The following is a 25,084-nucleotide window of genomic DNA, read 5'->3' as shown; positions in this document are numbered from 1 at the left end:
GTGTTAGTTTTGAAGTCATCTTCCAATTAGTGGTGGGTGCAATTGGCAAGGCAGGAATGGTACTTAGCTGCAGATGAGGAGATCTCAAAGACGACCGGTGATGTTCCAGCTACCAGGAGGGAAGCTTTCCAAGGACCAGCAGAACAAGACTACATGGTGAGCAAGCGAGTTAAAGATATTGCAAGTTTTCGCGAAGTAGAGTCATTCAATTTTTTGTTAAATTCATTTTCCATTTTACATTCAGTTCTCGTTAAACCGTCGTCATTTATATTAAATATAATAAATAGTATTTTTCAAGTTCACTTTAATCAATCTGCCTTAATTAGCCTTTTGATTTTTAATTCTCCTACTTAATGATTAGTGTACTATCACCCCACCCTTGTGATAAGAGTCTGTCCAAGCTTGATTATAAATTTTATCTTTAAGTCCTCAACTTAAAGATTGGCGCCCTTAGCTTGCTTGGTTGCATTTCTCGCTCGATGATTGTTCTCCGAGAGGGGAAGTCACATAAATGCCGCTCCAACGTGTGGCGAGAAAATCATTAAGTACGGAGCAGTTAATGACAGTAACGATATCAGAATTCGTATTATGGGCAAAATTTGGATATCCACGTTTCATTAGGAGTGTTTGATTGTGGGAAGGGTCATGGCTGATCAGACGAAAGAGGAGAGGATGTTGCGCAGTGGACGGGCGATAAAAGGCAATAACGTATTGAGTTCAGAGGAAGAGTTGTGTAGTCTTGTAGAGGAAATTGAAGATAGAAGTGTAAGTAGTATGGAGAGTGAAGGCAAACAGAAAGAAGTCAGTATGGAGTCAGATGATAGTAGGATGGGGGGCGAAGCGGAAGTAAATACTAACAATGAAAGTAATAATAATGATCAGTTAATGGGAATGATGCAGTTAATGTTAAGTAAGATAGAGGACAGTAAAACTGAAATTAAAAATGAATTGGAACAAACTAAATCTGAGCTTAAAAGTGAATTAGAACAAACTAACACTAAAATTGAGAATATTAAATATGAACTTAAAGAACAGTTAGAGCAAACTAAAGCTGAATTAAGTAGGGAGATGAGGGAAAATAAGGAGGAAGCGAATCGGAGAATGGACGAACACAGTAGGCAATTACGAGATCTGGTGGTAAAAAATGAACATTTTAATAAGCGATTAGAGGACCAGAAGAGTTAATATGAACGGCGAGGGAAAGAGGTAGAAGAAAAGTTTGCGGGGCAGAGAAGTGAATTCCTGGAATTAATGGGGAAGGAAAACAACTCTACTAGGGAGGAAGTAATGAGGCAGGTCACTAGTATTGATAAGAGAGTTGAGACTCAAGGAGGGGAAATACGGATATTTAAAGACCACGTCCAACAAGAGATTGACACGGTAAAGCTTAGAATAGAAGATGAGACCCGGGCAAGTGAAGAAAGGTTTGCGATAGCTGAAGAGAATAAGATTGAAATTAGGACATTGAAAGAGAAGCAGGTTAATTTGGAGAGAGAAATTGATAGGAGAGACAGAGATGTAGAATGCCGGATAGAGAAAGCAGAAAATCAGTTAAAACAGGTGGCAAAGGATAAACAGGTTTTCACGGGAAGGCAATATCTAGGAAATAGCTACATTAGGGAAATTGAACTACCTAAATTTAATGGGAAACAAACGAACCCGCTAGATTTCCTTAAGATGATAGAAAAACGATTTGAAAAGCGTCTAGAGGAAGGGTCTATGGACTGGGAAGACGTTATGGAAAATATTGACCATGCTTTTGTAGGAGAAACTCGGTCTTGGTTCATGGTATATAGGCAGACGATGACGAACCTGAAAGAATTCAGAAATAAGTTTAGAGAGAAATTCTGGAATGAAGCGATACAAGCTCGAGAGAGAGAAAGGGTGGTATTTGGGAGGTACAAACAGCATGAGGGAGTTACTATGACCGAGTACTTCCTGGCACATGTCATGATTTGTCAGAACTTAGATGGTATAACCGAGGGGTCGGATGTAGTAAGACTACTTTTAAGACATTTTCCGGACAGGGTGAGAGAAGCGGCCTGCATGCAAAAAGTTGGAACTATTCAGGAGATGGAGAACCTACTAGGCAGTTTTGATGCTTTAGGTAACCTTAGGAGTAGAACGGAGAATATTCAGAACTTTAGTCATCACAACGGAATGAGACATAACGGTAGAACACAGAATCACGAAGCTCGCAATCAGTTCAGACCTCAGCAGAACAGCAGGAGCGGAGTACCTGAATATAGGACAGGAAATCCCCAACGGAGGCCAGAGCAATGTACTAATGAGTCCAACGTCAATACACAAAGGGAACCTTTAAACTAACTAGAGGCTGTAATGTTAGGTCAGAATTCCAGCCTAGTACGAAGGTAGCGAAGTGTCTTGCCATGAAAGTGTTACCATATGACCTAGATGTTAGAAACGATTTGTTGTATGAACCCGAGCAGAATAATGGAGATTCAAGTAATAAAGTAGTCAATCCCGTTGTTAAATTGAAAGTCTGGGGGGCGTGGGTTAAAGTTTTGATTGATTCTGGTAGCCAAATATCATGTATTAGTTCTGAGTGGTATGAGTCATTAGTGAAACAGGGTATTCAGTTGGAGGAAATGCCTGTTAAGTCTACTTTCATCATTACGGCTGTTGGAAAGAAGTCTAAGCAAATTTGTAAACAAGTAGCTGTCCCGATCTGCATTAATAATTCTATTAGCGTTCAGATATGTTTGGTAATTCCGCATTTGATATTTGATCTTATCTTGGGATCTGACTGGTTAATGTTAAAATTGGCTCAGTTAAATTACAATGATCTAGTGCTAAATTTGAGGTGGAATAATGAGGATATCAAGGTCAAGTTTGAGGAGGAAAGTCAGAGGAAAACGGAAGTTAGTACAGTGTGGAGAATGAGAGAGGTTTCTAAAGTAAATGAAGAGGCTAGTGAGGGCCTGAAGTTGTGTCAGTTGTGGATTAATGAGGATAAAATATGTGGCTTGAAAGAAGCCGTAAGTAGTAATGAGTTAAATGAAATCCAGAAGGACAAGTTATTTGAAGTGTTATGTGAACACGTGGAGATTTTCTCCGAGAAACCTGGTGTTACCCATCTGTATGAACATTCTTTTTCTGTGCTGGATAAGACTCCATTCAGCGGACCGCGGTATCCGATACCACACAAATATGCAAAAGCCGTAGAGGATCAAATTCAAGCTATGTTAGCAGACGATGTGATTGAATTATCAAACAGTCAATACGTTAATCCCTTAATTGTCGTGCCTAAGTCTGATGGATCAATACGTCTGTGTATTGAATACGAGAGCGTAGTGAGATTGTTAGGTTTGCCTGAGGAACCGCCTTGTAATGCTGAATTTTACGTCCGACTGGCACGGGAGAACCTGATTAAATCTGGAGATAAACGTAAAAGGCAACAGAAACGTAAGGTACTGGATAACTTTGAGGTAGGTGATATGGTTTTGGTGAGAGTTCCCATGTTGTCAAACAGTGAGGATAAGGTGACTAAGAAATTTTTTCTGTTATATCAAGGCCCTTATAAAGTACATCGTAAACTAGGACCCTGTGCTTACAAGTTAGCGGATGGCGAGAGCGTAATGAATGGTTCATATAACATTAGTAGTTTACGGAGATACCTGTCGTGTGAGGTGGCTGAACCGGATTGTGAGATATAGGTCAGTAACTCGGGGAAGTTGCTACCTGTTATGTCAGACTACGAGCGGTATGTGTTTACGTCTCAATTGTGGCGGTTTTTCCTAGTGGTGTTTGTAAACAAGGGAGGTGTTTGTGTGGCGGTAGATTTACGCTTGTTCAAAGACGATCGATCATCTGTTTTCCGTATGTGAGGCCATGAAATTTTATATATTTGTTTTCTGAGATGTTACAGAAGGCTAATTAAAGCTGACGACGGCAAATAATTAATTTTCCCGTATGTGCATTTCTAACTTGCAATAATTTTACCGTGAGCTTAAATCACGTGTGTATTTGTGTGGAGTGTATTGCATCCTGCTTCAAGATAAGGTTGAAACATTCGAAAGAGTGATAAAAGTGTAAATTGTTTGTATTATTTGTTTTCTATGTTTCTAATGTAAAAGATTGGAAGAGAACGTGTTATTGCTATCTAGCAAAGAATGTCGGAGAGATGTGGGGAGTAAAAGGACAGATAGACACTCGGCAGAGTCTGTAATCTGAATTGTATATATATTATGTTATATTTTCTAGGATAATCTTGTTTTTTTTTACAAAAGTGAAAAGTTGCTCATGTTGGGCATAATTTAGCTATACCTCAAGATGAACTGAAATAACAGACAGTCGCAATGGTAAGCAGTCTAAGAGAGATATGATGGAAAGAGTGAGATATAATTAATTGTATGAAAATAATGTCGCTCGTTATGGGCAGGTAATAGAGGTATTTCAAGTCAATGTGGGAGTAAGTGTGTGAGTTCTCAACTCATGTGATATTTGTTAAGAACTCATGGGGGCGTATGTAACGTTCCAGACGTTACAGTGTAATTATGTTAATTTTATTATGTGTAATTAATTCAGGAATTTAACGTCATGATATTTATTTTAGTATGTAATTGTATTATAATTCATGTTTAATCATTTGCTCACTATCATTTCATTACTTTGTAACTACGACTTATAAACGAGGGCTGAATATTCTAATATTCACTTAGATTCTTGCGACATTTGTTTAAAATTAACTTGCAGTAGATTTCCGCTATCTTGCCACATCACCGAGGAGGGAGGAAGGACAAATTTAGACACCAAGTTCTGGGAAAGCGAGCACGTGTTCACGCGTCCCAACGAAAGCTACCGTATTTCGACCAGAATTATTCAAACTGTTCAACGCCTATATTTTGAAAGGAGCGTCATGTTGCCATGGATAATGAGTGAATGGACCAATAGAAGAACAGTTAATATCAGAGTTAAGACCCGTCAACTCTAATATCTGGAGTGGGGAGAGACATGTCATCTGATTGGACCACGTGTAGCGACCTGTAATTAGCGCCAGTGAAGGTTATAAAAGGGCGTGTTGGAGCTCGTGGCTTCATCTTCTTATGATCTTCTGATCTTCTACGTATTCATTCGCTACTTGATCTTCTACGTGATAATCTACTTGATTCTGCGTTTCGATACTTAGAAATTCTGAATGAGGGATGTATAGCCACTCTCATCAGGAAGTAAGTACAGCTCGGCGACAAGACCGGTTTGAACCAGTCTAAGTCAATAGGTAGTATTAATCTAGATAGAAATGAAACTTCAGAGAACATTTTCAGTAAAGTTGGAAGGATTCTTAATTGAGTATCCTCTCCATATAACCCAAGGTGGTTCTTCTAACTATGACTTAGGGCTTATCTCCAATATATGGGATAGAGCATAATAGGGAGTGTTAGTTTTGAAGTCATCTTCCAATTAGTGGTGGGTGCAATTGGCAAGGCAGGAATGGTACTTAGCTGCAGATGAGGAGATCTCAAAGACGACCGGTGATGTTCCAGCTACCAGGAGGGAAGCTTTCCAAGGACCAGCAGAACAAGACTACATGGTGAGCAAGCGAGTTAAAGATATTGCAAGTTTTCGCGAAGTAGAGTCATTCAATTTTTTGTTAAATTCATTTTCCATTTTACATTCAGTTCTCGTTAAACCGTCGTCATTTATATTAAATATAATAAATAGTATTTTTCAAGTTCACTTTAATCAATCTGCCTTAATTAGCCTTTTGATTTTTAATTCTCCTACTTAATGATTAGTGTACTATCACCCCACCCTTGTGATAAGAGTCTATCCAAGCTTGATTATAAATTTTATCTTTAAGTCCTCAACTTAAAGATTGGCGCCCTTAGCTTGCTTGGTTGCATTTCTCGCTCGATGATTGTTCTCCGAGAGGGGAAGTCACAGCGTGAGCATGTGATCGCTAACAACCAATTAGCAACCAGAACCAAATCTTGGATTTTTGGCCTGTTGAAAAATGTAGGGCCAAGGGCGGGCTACTGGTTGAGAACACGTCGAAGGCAGCGGTCGGTGGACCGCTGAGAGGAAACCGGAGCCATTATTCAAGCTGTCTAAAGTACAGGGAGAACTCTATGTCAGTTTGTTTAAAAGTAGGTCGTTGGCCGCTGCTGTGCGGGTTGCCTACCTCACGGTCGCTACCCCCATTTTCAATTTAACCCTTGAACAACTTCCGTTACTCATATCGTATTTCTTCTGAACCATTTCCTGGACATTATCGTTTTTCAGAATTCCTTACTTCATATTTTCTCATCCGCCATATTTCAGATATTTACTTCTAAGTTTCTGAAGCCATCCATGTCTCCGCCATGACACCTTCTACTCAGCTGTTGCTATTGGCTGCTCTGCACCTCTCACTTCCTTGGTACTATTATTCAAAGTTATATTCATTTACTATTCAGTAAAATTATCAGCGCTACCGCGAATCGAACTCCAACTGCTCTGCATTCGCACTCCAATCCCTTAACCCGCGACCAGACTTCATTGTCGAGCGTTGTCCTGAAATCATGGATAATGAAGTGCAATAAATAAAAGGATTAATAAAATCCATTTCTAAAATTTAAGTTATCGTGAAGTTTATACTGTAAGTGACCCAAATAAGATAGAACTGTAATCGGTAGTAGGCCTAATTTCATTCTTTCCTTTCTCAATCCGCTCACCGCCCAGAGTCGGTTTTTCCCTCAGACTCAGCGAGGGATCCCACCTCTACCATCTCAAGGGCAGTGTCCTAGAGCGTGAGACTTCGGGTCGGAGAGATACAACTGTGCAACAGGACCAGTACCTCTTCCAGGCGGCCTCATCTGTTAAGCTGAACAGACAAGGAAGAGGGAAGAGGGAAGAGGGAAGTAAGCGGCCGTGGCCTTAAGTTAGAAGAAGTGGGAAATCACGGAAAACCACTTCGAGGATGGCTGAGGAGGAAATAGAACCCCCCTCTACTCAGTTGACCTCCCAAGGCTTAAAGGATCCCACTCCAGACTTCGTACCACTTTTCATAAAAACCTGGCAGAGCTGAGAATCAAACCCGGGCCTCCAGGGCTGGCAGCCTTTAACACTGACCACTACACCACAGAGGTCGACCGATACATTAATTACGGTATCTTTTTCTTTAGATTGTGCCTGCTAAATCAAATTCATGGTATTCACACTTAAGTGAATGGATCTCTTCAGCTCCCTTCTCTTTAGAACTTCATTACCCAGTATTCCAACAGCAACGTACGACAATGATGTATGATCTTGGAGTAACTCATTGGAGTTTTGATGCTGAGCACTGGAGTTCGTACCCCAGTACAGCGGAGAATTTTTACTGAATAGTAAATCAATATAACATTCCGTGAAAGAGTACCAAGCAAGTGAGAGTTGCAGAGCAGCCTATAGGAACAGCTGAGTAGAAGCTGTCATTGCGGCGACGTGGATGGCTTCAGAAACTTAGAAGCAAATATCTGAAATGTAGAGGGTGAGAATATATGAAGTAATGAACTTTGAAGAACGACAATGTCCAGGAAATGGTTGAGAAGAAGTGCGATATGAGTACGGGAATTTGTTCAAAGGTGGAATTGAAAATGTGGGGGGTAGCGCCTGTGAGGTAGGCAACCCTCTTAGCAGGGATCAACGAACTACTTTTAAACAAACTGACATGGAGTCCTCCCTGTATTTTAGACAGCTGGGGTAATGGCTCCTGTTTACCCTCTGGGGTCGGCGCACGGCTGCCTTCGACGTGTTCCCAACCACCAGCCCGCTTTTGGTTCCACATTTATTAACAGACCAGAAATCCAAGATTTGGTTCTAGTTTCTGATTGGTTGTAAGCGATCACATGCTCACGCATGCGCACTACCGAACATTTGAACTTTGCGTTATCTATTGCGAAGTCATTTAAATCTGTAGCTCATGTGATCTCTATTATTCAAATAGTTATTTAAATAATAATAATAATAATAATAATAATAATAATAATAATAATAATAATAATAATAATAATAATAATAATAATGTTATTTGCTTTACGTCCCACTAACTACTTTTTATGGTTTTCGGAGACGCCGAGGTGCCGGAATTTTATCCCGCAGGAGTTCTTTAACGTGCCAGTAAAAATACCGACACGAGGCTGACGTACTTTATTTGAGCACCTTCAAATACCACCGGAATGAGCCAGGATCGAACCTGCCAAGTTGTGGTCTGAAGGCCAGCGCCTCAACCGCCTGAGTCACTCATCCCGGCAGTTATTTACATAATTACTGTATTTGAGTTTTATCCTAGTTACTCCAGCATGATGCTATAGAAGTCAGTAGCGTAGCCAGGATCGACCGATTGCGGGGGAGATTGTAGTTTCAAAATGATTATAGAACATAATGAATGAGCTAGTGAGTGGGTGGTGTGCGAATGCATGATATTCTTTATAATGACACTGGTACAAGTGAGTTATATTGATATTCAGACTGCACTACACTACAAAATCTTACATTAAAATACAGAACAAGAACAATATGATCAAGGTCAACAGCTTTACAGCGAATGGTATGTTCAGATTGCAATATAAAATCCAACTTTCAAGGCTTCTTAGATAATAGATAATAATAATAAATATGTTGGTTTTACCATAATGTCTCTGCGAATGTTCAAAAGAGCCAACATATTAAGTCGATTTCACTTCTTTATTGTCAGTTTTCATTTATTTTCTTTTGTAAAACTTCCATGCCCTGGGGGTGTCTAACCCCTAGTAACCCCCTCCCCTTGGCTACGCCCCTGGTTTAATTCCAGAAAATGCCTGAAGGTCTACTTAAGAGAAAACCACCTTGACGTTTGAATAAGAAAAACTACAACCTGGAAGTCCATCTATTCGGTTCCATAAACAACCCTGTTTTAAGCTTCTTATTTTTGGAACGTCTAAATATCATGAACTGATCTCCAGACCTGCTCCTTAATTCAGGCTGTCCACTAACTGACAGTCAGCGCGGGATGAGTCACCTGGACTCTTAATTGAATCTGCCAATTCACATTATGAACCGATCACTACCATTCACTAAAGTCTAAGTCAAGTGAGCGTGGCTGATGGCTAGACGTAAACATTCACTGAAGTTAGGATTAAGTAAACGTGGCTGATGGCCAACATAACTCTCCAAAGCAAAAGCACGATAATGTAAGTTTACCGAATTTACACGCACCTCATGGCCAATGAATTGGCATCATAAATTCAATAATTTAAAGATAAGTTTAACATGCTTTTACAACACGAAATACTCAAAAATAAAGTGATATTATGTAAGTTAAATGAATTAAGTTATTTAACAAACCAAAACAACAACTATAACTTCCAGGTTAACTTCAAGTTTAATACTTGGTTTTAATTGAAGTCACGCAAGTCGATTCTAATTTAATGAACGAATGGCGAAACATTATTCAGACTAACACCTGATGGACAAAGAAACACCATCCTGGATCGAATAAGTGTTCTGGTTAACTCCCTACGGCAGTTAACTGAGCATAATTATAGTATTTCATCGTACATTTTTGTTTGCTTGGAGTGAGTTATTGGAATAAATCCATTGAAGACCTGTAAGAGAAATCCTGTGTGTGACTACATTTTAACCATGCTAACATTCGGCTATATTATTAATAGGGCTCGGATGTTTAGGAAAATACATTTTTTTCTTTGTCTCTATTTTCCTGCCTGACTGGGTTTTGGTGCAAATCAGCTGATTATTGTCACGACTAGGTGATTTTTATTTGTCATATAAATGCATATTTTTGTCATAATGTCATATTTTGAGCTATTTTCGTAGAAACGTCATATTTTTGTGATATTTCGGCGGTTTGACGACAGCTGTAGCTGTAAAAAATCATCTTCAACTTACTGAATGCGAACAAGTGTTCACAAAATATGAATCTTGTCATACACTTCAATTCCAGCCGCGGAGAAGAATGAAAAACGTATGTGAATTTGCACTATAGGCCCTGCCGTCCTACCGTAATGTACTGAAAGACATCGACTTAATTCGTTTCGTGGTACTCAATTTAAACTTCCAAGCATTTGAATAATATTAATGAAATCTGGGCTTAAACATTCAAAAATATTTTTAAAAATATATTAATTTCTAGCTTTCTCGTATTGCAAACCATCAATGCAAGGTGCAAACATATTCCGACTTTGTGTGGTCTGATAATCTTAGCGAAATTAGTACTTTATAGGTATGTATTCACAAATTTTTCAAAAGTGAAACAAGGAAAATTGACTTTGAATAACTGCTAAACACGTCTATTCAGAAAATCAATATGAAAGTAAGAATAAATACAAATGTGTATCAAAGGAATTGCCGTTTCGCTTTATAATTTATTTTAAAATGGCCATACTTAGATTAATCATTTTCGGGTTATATTTCGTAATTTTTGCGTCATATTTCGTCACTTTTGAGGCCATATTTCGTCATATTTGAGGTCATATTTTCTTGCTTATTTGGGTTATTTTTAGGTCTTAAACATCCGAGCCCTAATTATTAAATAGAACACTGCAATGAAATCTTACAGTAAACTTGACTCATGTGTAGCCCTTAAATACAATCAAGCCACGGAGTCCAACTACATACGCTTGATTAAGCCTACACTAATTGCAACCACGAAACCTTACAAACACTTTATGTACAACTGGGACAGGAATCATTGGTAACCTGTGGACTAATGGTGAAATGCTCCTTCGTTCAACTGAATCTCATGTGGTACCGAATCCCTGTGCAAGACCAAGAAACTCCACTTCATTTCATCTGCCCTAACATGACCGCACTATCCCTAGCAACACATTTCAAACACTAACCTATGGTTTCCACATAATGAAGAACCATCTTATACCTAACCGCTAACTAGATCTCACACAACACGAATATGGCAAAGAAATGTAATTTTTAAATATATAAAAATTCTCCTGACTTCCACTAACATAAATTAAGAAGCTCAATTGCATTTCGAACTCTCGCTGTGTTATAAGAACATGGAAAATGGAATACTAAGTGTCAAGTGATGGTGACTGTAACTGAAAATACTATCTATAATTTACCTGTGGGATAGAAATGAAGATTCAAATAACCTCCACTGACTTTAAGAAATCAATAACGTTATAAAACGCAGTGGGCATTTATCATCTCTAGTTCCGAAGAGTGTCTGCCTTGTAAAAATGCGAACATCTGTTGCCTCAGGCAAAAAGGTTCACTACCTGCGATTCCCTGGCTTAGAAGTGACCAAACATCTCCTCTCAGACGGCTTTAACTACATCACAATCTATGTCCAAATAAGTATGAAATCCCTAACAATTTCTTGATCAAGATTATTTCCACCATGTGCGACTCGTTGGCCGAATGGTCAGCGTACTGGCCTTCGGTTCAGATGGCCCGGATTCGATTCCCGGTCGGGTCAGCGATTGGAACCTTCATTGGTTAATTCCAGTGCCTCGGGGAACGGGTGTTTGTGCTGTCCCCAACATCTCTGCAACTCACACACCACACATAACACTATCCTCCACCACAATAACACGCAGTTACCTACACATGGCAGATGCCGCCCACCCTCATCGGAGGATCTGCCTTACAGGAGCTGCACCCGGCTAGAAATAGCCACACGAAATTATTTATTGCCACCATGAATAAACTTAAGTCTAATGGGATCTGTGGAATATGATACACGTTTATTTATATTAATTGGAGTTATCAGATGACAAACTATCCCTCTGGACATACGTCCTACTTAGAAATCCGAGTCATGGACGTAACACCACATTTCAAATCATACACTCCTAACAACTTTACCACGGGCCTTTTCAAACAAATATCCCAGCGTTACTCACTACATTACATCAAGAATATCGACCTCGAATATACCTCACTATTCGAGTCGCAGGGGTTCACAAATGCCTGGATCAAATACAACATCACTACCACCACAAAATACAACATCGGTTTCTAAGAAAATCCCTCCACTCAGAAATCCATCACTTGGACATGTAATACTCCAGAAACGCATGACACACTCTTCAGAGTTGATCTCAGACCTTGTACTGTAGACCGGAGATGCTCAGCTCAGTTAATTCGGGTACAGTATAAAAAAATTAATAAAATATATAAACCGCTATACTTGCAAGAAAACCGACCTTTTCAACATATTCCGGTTTGATTTTTACTGATGGGCCGATAACCTAGTTGTTAGGCTCCTTTAAACAACAAGCAAGCTTTAACACTGCGTTCGATATATACAGACAGGTTTATTTTCTTATATTTATACACTCAAAGAAAACTGGCATGTTATAATTTTTGTGTTAAAATTTACAGGGATACAGAGTTTAAGCGTACAAGCTACGATTTACAATTCCTTGGGTCGGAATGACAGTATTTCCATTGCAAAAGTAAAAATCCCGTTATTCATTCATCAAAACGTAATATACCTACATAATTCAACAAGTTTACTGCTTGATTCTGCACGGTGTTGTAGTGTTGTGTGACTTGCTCTGTTCACCGAATTTCTGAAAAAGCATTCAAAACTTATCTATCAAGCGCCCGATGATAACAGCTAGCCTCTGAATGGTGAGAGAGTTATATCACGAGTGAGGACATGGATATTTACTATCCAAGATTAAAGTACAACAACAATGTAAATGCATCTACCAAATAGATACACAGTATGCCTTCAAGTAAATAACGTAGCTGATGTTATTCCCGGTATGCATGATTGGATCGTTGGTGAGCTTAACAGATAATTTAAACCCAAGCAACCACAAGCCAGAGCTTATCTACCTTGACTCCGTATTATATTAGAAATGTTTCTAAAGCACCTCTTAAAGTATGATATTAAAAATTGTAATTCATTACTCGTTATTGTATCCGTTCAAAATACATAAACCGCAATGAACATAGGTCACTTACTTTTTACAACGTAAATTAAATATGGCGTGGACTGCTGCCCTCTTTCTTTCATTATTTTCTACCTCCGTTTCAAACTCGTGTATCGCCTCAGTGATCCAGAGTGACTGGGCGAACTTCGCCCAACCTTCACGGCCTGCGACGTAACAACGTCACTGTGGCTGAGTAGCCCGCCCGCCCGCCCGCTTACAGTGCTGTGTGCCCGCGGGACGAAACGCCCAGCCTGAGCACCTCTGTTCTACACTGAACTCGGGCACAAAATGATATTTTACAAAAAAAAAAAAAAAAAAAAAATTACCATACGGGTATTACGTATTAGGCCTACGCGTTTCATTACATATTATTAATAATACTACCGGGCGAGTTGGCCGTGCGGTTAGGGGCGCGCGGCTGTGAGCTTGCATCCGGGAGATAGTGGGTTCGAATCCCATTGTTGGCTGCCCTGAAGATGGTTTTCCGTGGTAGGCCATTTTCATGCCAGGCAAATGCTGAGGCTGTACCTTAATTAAGGCCACGGCCGTTTCCTTCCAACTCCTAGGCCTTTCCTATCCCATTGTCGCCATAAGACCTATCTGTGCTGGTGCGATGTAAAGCCACTAGAAGAAAATTAATAATACTGCAATTATTATTAATAACACTTTCATAATTACAGATGAACCAAAGCTCAAAATTCGCGTACACAACTGGTTTTACGATTATGGACATGAGATATCGAAAAATGACGTACTTAGAAAAAGCCTCTTCGTTACAAGACACGGGAAACACTAAATTTCACTGTTCTACTGCAAACGCGGTCCCAGTACATCTGAACGGATCCCTTGAGAAATATAATGAATTTAACATCTCCACATGGAAGAAAAACATGACAAAAATTCTATTTTAACACAGTGACATTTCTAACATACGCAAACATCGTAAATTACCAATGAATCTTATCAGCACTCAAATAAATATAGTCGAAACTGTGGTAAACTTCCCCTAAATGAAACAAGACTAAATCAACTCCACACATAACAAAATATTATCATGGAAAATTTTATAGGACTACATGATAATAGTGTTAAAGGCACAGACCTTTTAACTCTTTCCAGCTCCCATCCTTCAGTTCACCAGAGGCCTCTGACTTATTTAGACATCTTGCACATGGTTGATGCCATTACATAAATTTCCACCGCGACATTCCATCTTTCTCTTGATTTGTATTTCTAATAATGTTATTGGCTTTACGTCCCACTAACTACTTTTACGGTTTTCGTAGAAGTTGAGGTGCCGGAATTTAGTCCCGCAGGAGTCCTTTTACGTGCCGGTAAATCTACCGACACGAGGCTGACGTATTTGAGCACTTTCAAATACCGCCGTACTGAGCCAGGATCGAACATGCCAAGTTGGGTCAGAAGGCGCCTCAACCGTCTGAGCCTCTCAGCCTTGATTTGTATTCCTTGACTTAACCCAAGAATCTGAAATATAAAACACATAGGGAAATATGTCCTCAAAAATCTTCTTCACACAAAACTAAACGTACTGGGGAACCGAATGTTAATTTATCGCCCGCACTCGTGGTATGAGATTCACTGCGGCCTCTTAATCTTTAGCTCTGTCTACGTGAGTTAAAGAACAGACAGAAACAGACACAGTACCTCGCTTGCTGCGATGTAACAGTTAACTGTTGAATCTCGTAATATTTGTAGACGGTCTCTTCTTCTCTTTAACAGACACGATGCGTTCTCACATTCTAACTTGCGATATAATCTACATGAAATGCCCCTGCCAAAGCAGTGCTAATGCTCTCTCCCAAATTCTGATTCCTGGCAGTTGAAGTTTTACAAAACAACTTGTAATATATTGCATGTCCATCTGGGACAACTCGTTCAAATTCTAAGTTCAAATATAGACTGGAAACTGGTAATACAAATCTCGGCCCCACGGAGCTGCTTCAGACTGACGTGCTCACACCTCGAAAATTTTCCCGTGATTGACGCTGAGGAACATGGCCGATGAATGCTTCGCACCGAAAATCTGTTAAGCAATAATTCCAAAAAAGTTATATTTTCTTGATCTTCGAGTCTCGTTGTCGTGATGATACTCGAATTACTCGGTAGAATCCGACCATCACAGGTTCAGTCTCCAAATCTCCAAATTGACATGTTTAAGAGTATTAAAGTCTTGAGAGTTATCAACACTACATTGTTAATTCTGGCGATAACAATCCGTTCAGCTTTCCACGTGTGTAGAATAGGATCCTACCAGTGAGAACAGGGTAAAAGCGATAGCACTTGTCGAGGTCAAATCCAGCCTGAAGAAGACGATTGTTCTACATTGCTGCAATATACAAAAATCTCTTATCATTTCTTTCAGATGCTCCGTCATTTTTTCACCTCACTATCCAGAATACGGACACAACAGCAAAGTATTTAAGGGTATGCGATGAAAAATTGAGGACGTAAGTGAATCTAACCGTGTATTTTACAGAGCAGATAATAAAATACAGTAGGCCAATTTCATAATTATTCACTGTATTTCTTCAAAGCCGAAAAGGAGGAGATTGCAGGAGATTCAAAACGAAAACTAACATTCACCTACCATGTGCGCAAGAGAACTTGTGGTTCACTCATTCCTGTGCTTCGTGCGCATCTCTTAACTTTTGGGGGGTATATTAGGATCATGTGCAAGGTGTTATTAGAAGATCACATAGTAGTGGAGGTCAGGTAGTACCGAAAACAGGGGAGGGAACAGAAGACGTGTTAAGAAGACAAGTCATAGAGAAGCTGTAGGTAAATTCATACAGTCCTTAAGGTGTGCAGAGCCTAATTTCTGTCTGAGCAGGACAAGTGATCGTAGACTATACTTGGCACGGGAATTAATATTAAAAATTTGGCGACTTTACAACACTGTTCGAAGTGAACTTAAGGTTAAGGAGTGTTTTCTTCGTAAAGTGTTCTGTACAAATTACAATATTGGTTTTGGAAGTCCCAAAACGGATGTTTCTTTTGCCTGCTCGGAATTGGGAGAAAAACTTAAGGTAGAAATAAACACTACTGAAAAGCAAAAACTTATGACAGAAAGAGATTTCATAAATTGAAAGTAAGTGCAATCTACGATATGTTACGAGAGGAAAAAACAGGGACTTTTGATTTTCTTTTATGACTGTAAAAGTAATATGTTACTGCCTAAAGTTTTTAATGAGGCGGCTTATTTTATTAGGCAGTATAATTTTTACAATTTTACTATTGTAAGCAGCAATTCCAAGAGTCATTTGTCAAAACAGAATGTCCATTGCTACTTTTGAAATGTGTCTGATCGTCGGAAAGCTTCGAATGAAATAGCTAGTTGTGTTTATCATATATATATATTTTGCTACTTGCCTTACGTCGCACCGACACAGATATGTCTTATGGCGACGATGGGATAGGAAAGGCCTAGGAAGTGGAAGGAAGCGGCTGTGGCCTTAATTAAGGTACAGCCCCTGCATTTGCCTGGTGTGAAAATTGGAAACCACGGAAAAACATCTTCAGGGCTACCGACAGTGGGGTTCGAACCCACTATCTCCCGAATACTGGATACTGGCCGCACTTAAGCGACTGCAGCTATTGAGCTCGGTCGGCAGAGGTTGGAATACTGCTCAATGCGTATGAAATTTTCGAAATAATAATAATAATAATAATAATAATAATAATAATAATAATAATAATGTCATTTGCTTTACGTCCCACTAACTATCTATACGGTTTTCGGAGACGCCGAGGTGCCGGAAATTATCCCGCAGGATTTCTCTTACGTGACAGTAGATCTACTGACACGAGGCTGACGTATTTGAGCACCTTCAAATACCGCCGAATTGGGCCAGGATCGAATCTGCCAAGTTGGGATCAGAAGGCCGCGCCTCAGCCGTCTGAGCCACTCTGCCCGCCAAATAAAATATCACATCACTGTGTTTGTCATTTCACGTAAATCTGGATCCCGTGGCCATGATCGCGACATCGACTGTCACGTAAAAAAACTCGAAGTCCTATGATCATGATCACGCGAAGTGTCTATGGTCGCCACATCAACAGTCACATGAAACAGGAAGTCATATAATCACGATATCAACAGTCACTTGAAGTTGGAGGTCCCATGGCTATGGTCGCCATATCAACAGTCACGTGAAACAAGAGGTCATATAATCACGACATCAACGGTCACGTGAAACAGAAAGTCATATAATCACGATATCAACAGTCACTTGAAGTTGGAGATCCCATGGCTATGGTCGCCATATGAACAGTCACGTGAAACAAGAGGTCATATAATCACGATATCAACAATCACTTGAAGTTGGAGGTCCCATGGCTATGGTCGCCATATCAACAGTCACGTGAAACAAGAGGTCATATAATCACGATATCAACAGTCACGCGAAGTTGGAGGTCCCATGGCTATGGTCGCCATATCAACAGTCACGTGAAACAAGAGGTCATATAATCACGATATCAACGGCCACGTGAAACAGAAAGTCATATAATCACGATATCAACAGTCACTTGAAGTTGGAGATCCCATGGCTATGGTCGCCATATGAACAGTCACGTGAAACAAGAGGTCATATAATCACGATATCAACAGTCACTTGAAGTTGGAGGTCCCATGGCTATGGTCGCCATATCAACAGTCACGTGAAACAAGAGGTCATATAATCACGATATCAACGGCCACGTGAAACAGAAAGTCATATAATCACGATATCAACAGTCACTTGAAGTTGGAGATCCCATGGCTATGGTCGCCATATGAACAGTCACGTGAAACAAGAGGTCATATAATCACGATATCAACAGTCACTTGAAGTTGGAGGTCCCATGGCTATGGTCGCCATATCAACAGTCACGTGAAACAAGAGGTCATATAATCACGATATCAACAGTCACGCGAAGTTGGAGGTCCCATGGCCATGGTCACCACATCAACAATCACGTGAAACTCGAGATCCCACGTGTGTGTTCAGGATATCATCAGCGACATTTTCACATCATTCATAACAGGGACTTTTTTTTTTTTTGCTAGGGGCTTTACGTCGCACCGACACAGGAAGGTCTTATGGCGACGATGGGATAGGAAAGGTCTAGGAGTTGGAAGGAAGCGGCCGTGGCCTTAATTAAGGTACAGCCCCAGCATTTGCCTGGTGTGAAAATGGGAAACCACGGAAAACCATTTTCAGGGCTGCCGATTTTGGGATTCGAACCTACTATCTCCCGGATGCAAGCTCACAGCCGCGCGCCTCTACGCGCACGGCCAACTCGCCCGGTCATAACAGGGACTGGCTGCGTAAGGAATCACTTTCATATCGTCAACGCCAAGGGTGAGAGTGGGACAGGCCAATCAAAGTAACAAATTTGAACCGGCTCATACCGGAAGTGGAAGTGCACTGTAAACAGTAGGCACTCACTCATGCAGTATAATCGGGTTGACATTGGAACGATAAGCAGGGAAGTTTATACTTTTACAGGACTGTTGATATCGTAATTACAGCCACGGCACCTCCACCTTTACGTGGAATCCGAAACACAGAGACGTGATTTTCCATTTCAAAATTTCCACATGCATCAGACGGAATGCGAACCACGGCCACCATGGTCAGAAGCGAATAATCTGAATCAGGACAACCGGGCTGAGAGTCTCGGAAGGACTCCAAGTTGGTGGGTTCGATCGCGACTCAGTACGGAGGTATTTGAAGATGTTCAAATACGCCTGCGTCCTATTGATGAAATGGAATGGCGTATGGCTTTTAGTGCCGGGAGTGTCCGAGGACATGTTCGGCTCACCAGGTGCAGGTCTTTTCATTTGACTCCCGTAGGCGACCTGCGCGTCGTCATGAGGATGAAATGATGATGAAGACGACACATACACCCAGCCCCTGTGCCTGCGGAATTCCCTGTCGGGAATCGAACCCGGTACCCCTGTGGGCAAAGGCCAGCACGCTAACCATTTAGCCATGGAGCCGGACGTCGTATCGATAGATTTTGCTGACACTTAAGTAAACTCCTGTGGGAAAAAGTTACGGCTCCTCGTTGTCTAGGGGCTGCCTGGCCGAGGCGGTAAAGGCGTGCTTGGTTCGCCCGGAAGGACGTGGGTTCGAATCCCCGTCAGGAAGTCGTAAAATTTAAGAAACGAGATTTCCACTTCCGTAGGTGCACATGGCCTTGAGGTTCACTCAGCCTACACAAAAAATGAGTATCAGGTTAATTCCTGGGGGCAAAGGTGGCCGGGCGTAGAGCTAACCACTCTACCCCATCACGTGCCGAGGTTCACAATGGTGGAAACCTTTACCTTCCACTCCTCCAAGGGTCTTCGAGGCCTGTGAGGAGGTGACTTTGCTTTTTTTACCTCGTCTCCCAAAACCGTAAAAGCAGTAAGCGGGACGTAACAACGATAACATCATTATTATTACGAATTAGAACACTTTATTGTCACGAAATCCGGTAGTTCGGAACTGGGACCTGACTTTCTTAGCTCAGCTGCAGCTCGTGCCAATTTCTCTCTCTCTCGCTATCTTGAAGCTTAAATATTGACATACCTACATTAAGTACTGCACTACACATTCCAGCTGAAGCGACACACACCGCCTGGCACGAAAGTCGTTTAATTTCCCTTGCTCAGTTATATTTTAAGTAATATTATTGCCCTTTGAGGACTTCATTTGTGTGGAGTTCCCACAGCAATGCCCTTGTCCTCGCAGCGAGCCACGCGACTCGGCAGTGTTTATGTAATAAATTTCAAGGGCACGCAGGTGTCTGTGAAGTTGCGTCACTGTGGTTGCAAGTCCTGCAGCGGTCGAATGTCACATTGCAGCGCGAAGCCAACTTTTCATTTTCCACCGGGGCCATTACCGAAGTAATCCGATAGGTGGTCGGGTTCTAACACGTCAATACTTCTTCAGTATAGGACGGCGAACTAGATATGGTATTGCTGCGTCCTATCCCTGGTAAAAGACGGGGACGAACACGCCCACACTGTATTCTGCCTCACATAAGAAGTAACTAAAAGGGCAGAGTGGCGATGACATCAGTACACTGTAGGGGCTTACAGGGAACGAGATTTGGGAGACAGAACCGGTTGAATTGCCGAACTGACGAGGGAAGTATTTGTGTTCGAATACTCCGAATTGCATGACATTTGGAAGGAAAACTCAAATGTGGACACCAAAAACTACTGTAGGTTTACATTTCCGTGTAAGATCACTCATCTGATCGAACGAATAACGAGCCGGCCCTGCGGTGTAGGGGTAGGGGTAGCCAGTATCCAGTAATCGGGAGATAGTAGGTTCGAACCCCACTGTCGGCAGCCCTGAAAATGGTTTTCCGTGGTTTCCCATTTTCACACCAGGCAAATGCTAGGGCTGTACCTTAATTAAGGCCACGGCCGCTTCCTTCCCACTCCTAGCCCTTTCCTGTCCCATCGTCGCCATAAGACCTATCTGTGTCGGTGCGACGTAAAGCAACTAGCAAAAAAAAACAGCAACCTCTGCCGCCATGGTGACGAGGTCGCCTTTGTATAGATATTGTGATACTTGTAATATGGCAGAATTAACGGATCTGCAGGCTCTATAGAGTACGTCGATTGTTGCGGGACCCACCGAGGCTTCTGTATAGATTATTTGTTTTAAATGGTCCCGTAGGAACAATCCAGTGGTACTAGATTGGATAAATAGGAAGCCTATGAGACAGTTCACTTCACTGTGCTCACGGCTGTCTCTAGATCGTCATTCTCTAGCGGTCTAACCTCTCACGAGGTATGATAGTTTTAGTGCAAGTAACTCTGCATTACATCATCACCATCCTTTCAAGGACATTGGTATGAGTTCAAGACTATAAGGCAATCTGCACTGGGACTATTTCTTTCTGGTTTGCAACAAGCATTGGTTAGACGTACTAAACATTCAGACATATAAATTTCCACATACAATGGCGGAAGTAAATATCCAAACACCAAGAAGCGGTTGTGCTAGATTAACGAAAGTTGGTAGGCGTGTTTATACATCTGAAAGATGACGTTGATTCAAATTTCCCGAAAATCGCATTAGCGTGGCGCTAGTAGCGGCCGCATGAGGATACACATCGTGTTTGCTTAAACACGGGCTGTACTGTGCGACAGCGTTAGTTACATGTGAGATTGGACGGAGTGACTGTGAGTGGGTCAACAATGCCTTTACGGCGACGAATAGGCCAGTATCAACAGCTCACCTTTTTTGTTGCTAGTGACTTTACGTCGCACTGACACAGACAGGTCTTATGGCGTCGATGGGATAGGAAAGGGCTAGGAGTGGTAAGAAAGAGGCTGTGGCCTTAATTAAGGTACAGCCCCAGCATTTGCCTGGTGTGAAAATGGGAAACCACGGAAAACCACCTTTAGGGCTGCCGACAGGGGGATTCGAACCCACTATCTCCCGGATGCAAGGTCACAGCTGCGCGCCCCTAACCGCATGGCCAACTCGCCCGGTCACCAGCTAACTGCGGTTGAACGACGCCGTATAACAGGGCTACGTGAAGGTGGACTTTCCTTCCGCACTATTGCAGAACGACTTGGGAGTAATGTCTCCCCTGTGCATGCGTGCTGGCAGCAGTGGTCATGACTCATGAGAAGGTTCGCTCGCAAGAAGACCGGGCTCCGGACGTCCCCGTGGCACCACCGAGATGGAGAATCACCGTATTCGGCGTATGGCTGTGGCGCAGTGGACTGTGTCTGTAGGAGCAATTCGAGCGGTTGTTGGCACCACAGTGACGCAACGAACTGTTCGAAATCGGTTACACGAAGGACAGCTCCGAGCCAAACGCCCTGCGGCGTGCATTCCACTTACCCCAAACCACCGCCGTCTGTGACTTCAGTGGTGTCAAGCGAGAGCCCATTGGTGGATGAAGTGGAGATCCGTTGTGTTTTCCGATGAAAGCCGGTCCTGGTTTTGTGCCAGTGATGGCCGTGTTTTGGTTAGAAGGCGGCCAGTTGAGCACCTACATTCCACCTGTCTGCGGCGTCGACACACTGGACCTACACCGGGAGTTCTGGTCTGGGGAGCAATTTCCCATGACAGCAGGAGCACTCTCGTGGTTATCCCGCGCACCTTAACTGCAGATGTGTACGTCCGTCTGGTGATTTGACCTGTTGTGCTGCCATCTATGGACAGCATTACCGCGGGTGTTTTCCAACAGGATAATGCGCGCCCCCTACCGCTGTTGTAACCCAACGTGCTCTACAGAGTGTCGACATGTTGCCTTGGCCCGCTCGATCCCCTGATTTGTCCCCAGTCGAGCACGTATGGGACATAATTGGACGATAACTGCAGCGTCATCCACAACTGGCATTAACCGTCCCTGTATTGACGGACCAAGTGCAACAGGCATGGAATTCCATCCCACAAGCTGGCATCCGGCACCTTTACGACACGTTTGCATGCCTGAATTCAACAGTCACGCGATTTCACCGGTTATTAATGGACCAGCCTGGCACATTTGCGATGGCTTTACTCACGCAGGTATTAACCTGTAGTCTTATCCATTTAATCAATTAAATATGTTACCTCGACAAATATATTGCCAAATTTTCCGTATTCTACATTCCTTATTTCACGGTGTTTGGTTCTTCTGCCAGTGTATTTCTTTTTTTTTCTTTTTTTTGCTAGTGGCTTTACGTCGCACCGACACAGATAGGTCTTATGGCGACGATGGGATAGGAAAGGCCTTGGAGTTGGAAGGAAGCGGCCGTGAGAATATTCCACAACATATTTTTTCGATTATTTTAGGAAGGCCTCATTTGCACTCTGGTATTACGTCATTTCGACTATTGTGTCGCTGTGTACAATGACCTGACTGCTACTGTTAATGATAAACTACAACATACGCAAAACGCCTCTGTTCGCTATATATGTGACCTACGTTACTATGACCACATTACATCTGCCTACGATGAACTTGGTTGACTAAAACTCAAACAGCGCCGTAATCTTCATGCTTTATTCATCAAATATTATCCCCACCTTCACCTCCCTACTTGTGCTGTCAATTTCACCACCTGTCATTCAATTACAATTTTGGAACACGATCGTTTGTTATTTCTTCAGCACGGCAGTGGAATACACTACCTGTCTCTGTCAGATGGGTCTCGTCTGCTAGTTTTAGGCAACGTTGTCGCCAATATCTAGATGAAGTTGTTGTTGTTGTTGTTCGTGTATTATGTTAATATTGTAAATTAGCCTTTATTCAAGATGTACACTGTATTTGAGCAATCTGTTGTTGTTATTATTAAGGATATTTAGAAAGAAATTAGCTAAGGTAACGTTTTGTGAATACTATATTCATACAATAATTGCGTATATCACCATCATCATATTTTCTTCTCATTTTTTATTTTCGTTTTGATGTCATAATACTGTATTTTAGTAGCTGTAAGATGTCTCATTCTTTTAATACTGTAATGTAAATACTGTATTTTCAGGTTAGATGGAAGAATGGCATAATGGTCTTTATCCTGCCAGACAAATACATCCATTCTATTCTATTTTAAAACAACCAGTGGCATAGAGGGAACTAGGACATGTTAGCTCATCTTCACTTACTACCTTAACAAATATCATCTGTGAACCCTTGAAGTTGAGGGATTTACTGGTCTGAACGAGAGACTCGATTACCGGTACGACTTTCTTTGCAAACTTCTGCAACAGACTCAAAACCAGCAAGGTATAATCCATGCCGTGACCTTCACAGTGTAGAAGGGATCAGTCAGACATCATTTACATTCATCCTCTTGTTGATGCACTCAATGCAGCACAAATTACAAACCTCTCCCTTTTGATATTTATATGTCATTTCCTTTGTTGTCCGACTCGTAGGCTGAATGGTCAGCGTACTGGCCTTCGTTTCAGAGGGTCCCGGGTTCGATTCCCGGCCGGGTCGGGGATTTTAACCTTCATTGGTTAATTCTAATGACCCGGGGGCTGGGTGTTTGTGCTGTCCCCAACATCCCTGCAACTCACACACCACACATAACACTACCCTCCACCACAATAACACGCAGTTACCTACACATGGCAGATGCCGCCCACCCTCATGGGAGGGTCTGCCTTACAAGGGCTGCACTCTGCTAGAAATAGCCACACGAAATTATTATTTCCTTTGTTCATGTTGTAGAATATTAATTTGTAAATTTTATATTTTGTATTATAATTTATGCATTCCTTGAAATGTTCTGGGCCCGTAGTCACCTGTAAGTTCAGACGGGTTTTCTAAAAAGAAAACTGTGTAAATAGGACCTGTCCACAATGTTCTCAGAATCTTCCATATATGAGGATATTCAGTATAGTGTACTTGGACTGACTTAACGTTAGCGTATTAAGCACTACTTTGTTTCTCGTCCTGATGTAGGTTCCGCCACCTGGACACTATGGTGCGCTTGACGACTCAAAAGGGCGGTTCCGGTCGGAACTCCACTTCTCCGTCTCCAGAGAGGGACAACAAGTCTCCCATCATGCCACGCAGGCAGATCTCCCCATCCAAGGATCAGAAGGAGTAGTAGTAACCAGCTGGACTGCTTTGTGGTTTACATCTGAATAGGTGCAAATAATGGGATCGTTACTCCATGTTTTGCTCAAAATATTGAGGAAGCTCAAGAAGATCTTGGTTGTAACTTTGAAGTCTCTGTGTTATCTTCGTGTGTTAGATTATTTCTCATTATTAAATATATGCAAATATTACTTAGAGAATAAAGTCCCCAGTGTTGTTTTGTCATCATTTGTTGTGATGTAATACGATCATGATTAAATGTCCTTTATTTTCACACAAGTACTACACATTCTTGGAAGTTTGTCAAATCGGATACAGAAACTCATCATACCTATGTAACTTTATTTCTGCTTTTCTGTCATTCGTTGATTTAAATTTGCTTTGTCTGTGATATTTTACTCAAATCCCTAGCACCTATGTCACACATTATTGTATTTCAAAAATAAACTTATGCAATTCAGAACGTGGTATGTAAAAATGCTTTTACCAGTTTGACAATCCTAGCGTTAGATAACACTATTCTTGCCTATAAGCTGACGGATTCACGACAGATATTGTAAGAAAGTAGTAAACATTTCTATGGCACTCAGTAATGAACTGTACAAAAAAAAAAACTCGTCAACACGGGAAAGGAAATACTGAAACAGCGA

General features: G+C 41.5%; 1 protein-coding gene across 1 annotated transcript in view; it reads left to right on the top strand.

Moving 5' to 3' along the window:
* The window catches only part of Tdc2 (Tyrosine decarboxylase 2), a 412,190-nt gene extending 387,339 nt beyond the window's left edge, over positions 1–24,851 (top strand). The window contains exon 12 of the mRNA XM_067141851.2: positions 24,297–24,851. Within this exon, the coding sequence (XP_066997952.2) occupies positions 24,297–24,444 (148 nt within the window). The 3' untranslated portion in view covers positions 24,445–24,851. The remainder of the gene's footprint in view (positions 1–24,296) is intronic.
* The last annotated feature ends 233 nt before the right edge of the window (positions 24,852–25,084 follow it).

The sequence above is a fragment of the Anabrus simplex genome, chromosome 2 (assembly GCF_040414725.1).
Source record: "Anabrus simplex isolate iqAnaSimp1 chromosome 2, ASM4041472v1, whole genome shotgun sequence".
Taxonomy (NCBI): domain Eukaryota; kingdom Metazoa; phylum Arthropoda; class Insecta; order Orthoptera; family Tettigoniidae; genus Anabrus; species Anabrus simplex.
The sequence above is the reverse complement of the archived record's forward strand: the minus strand, read 5'-3'. Positions and strand labels throughout refer to the sequence as shown.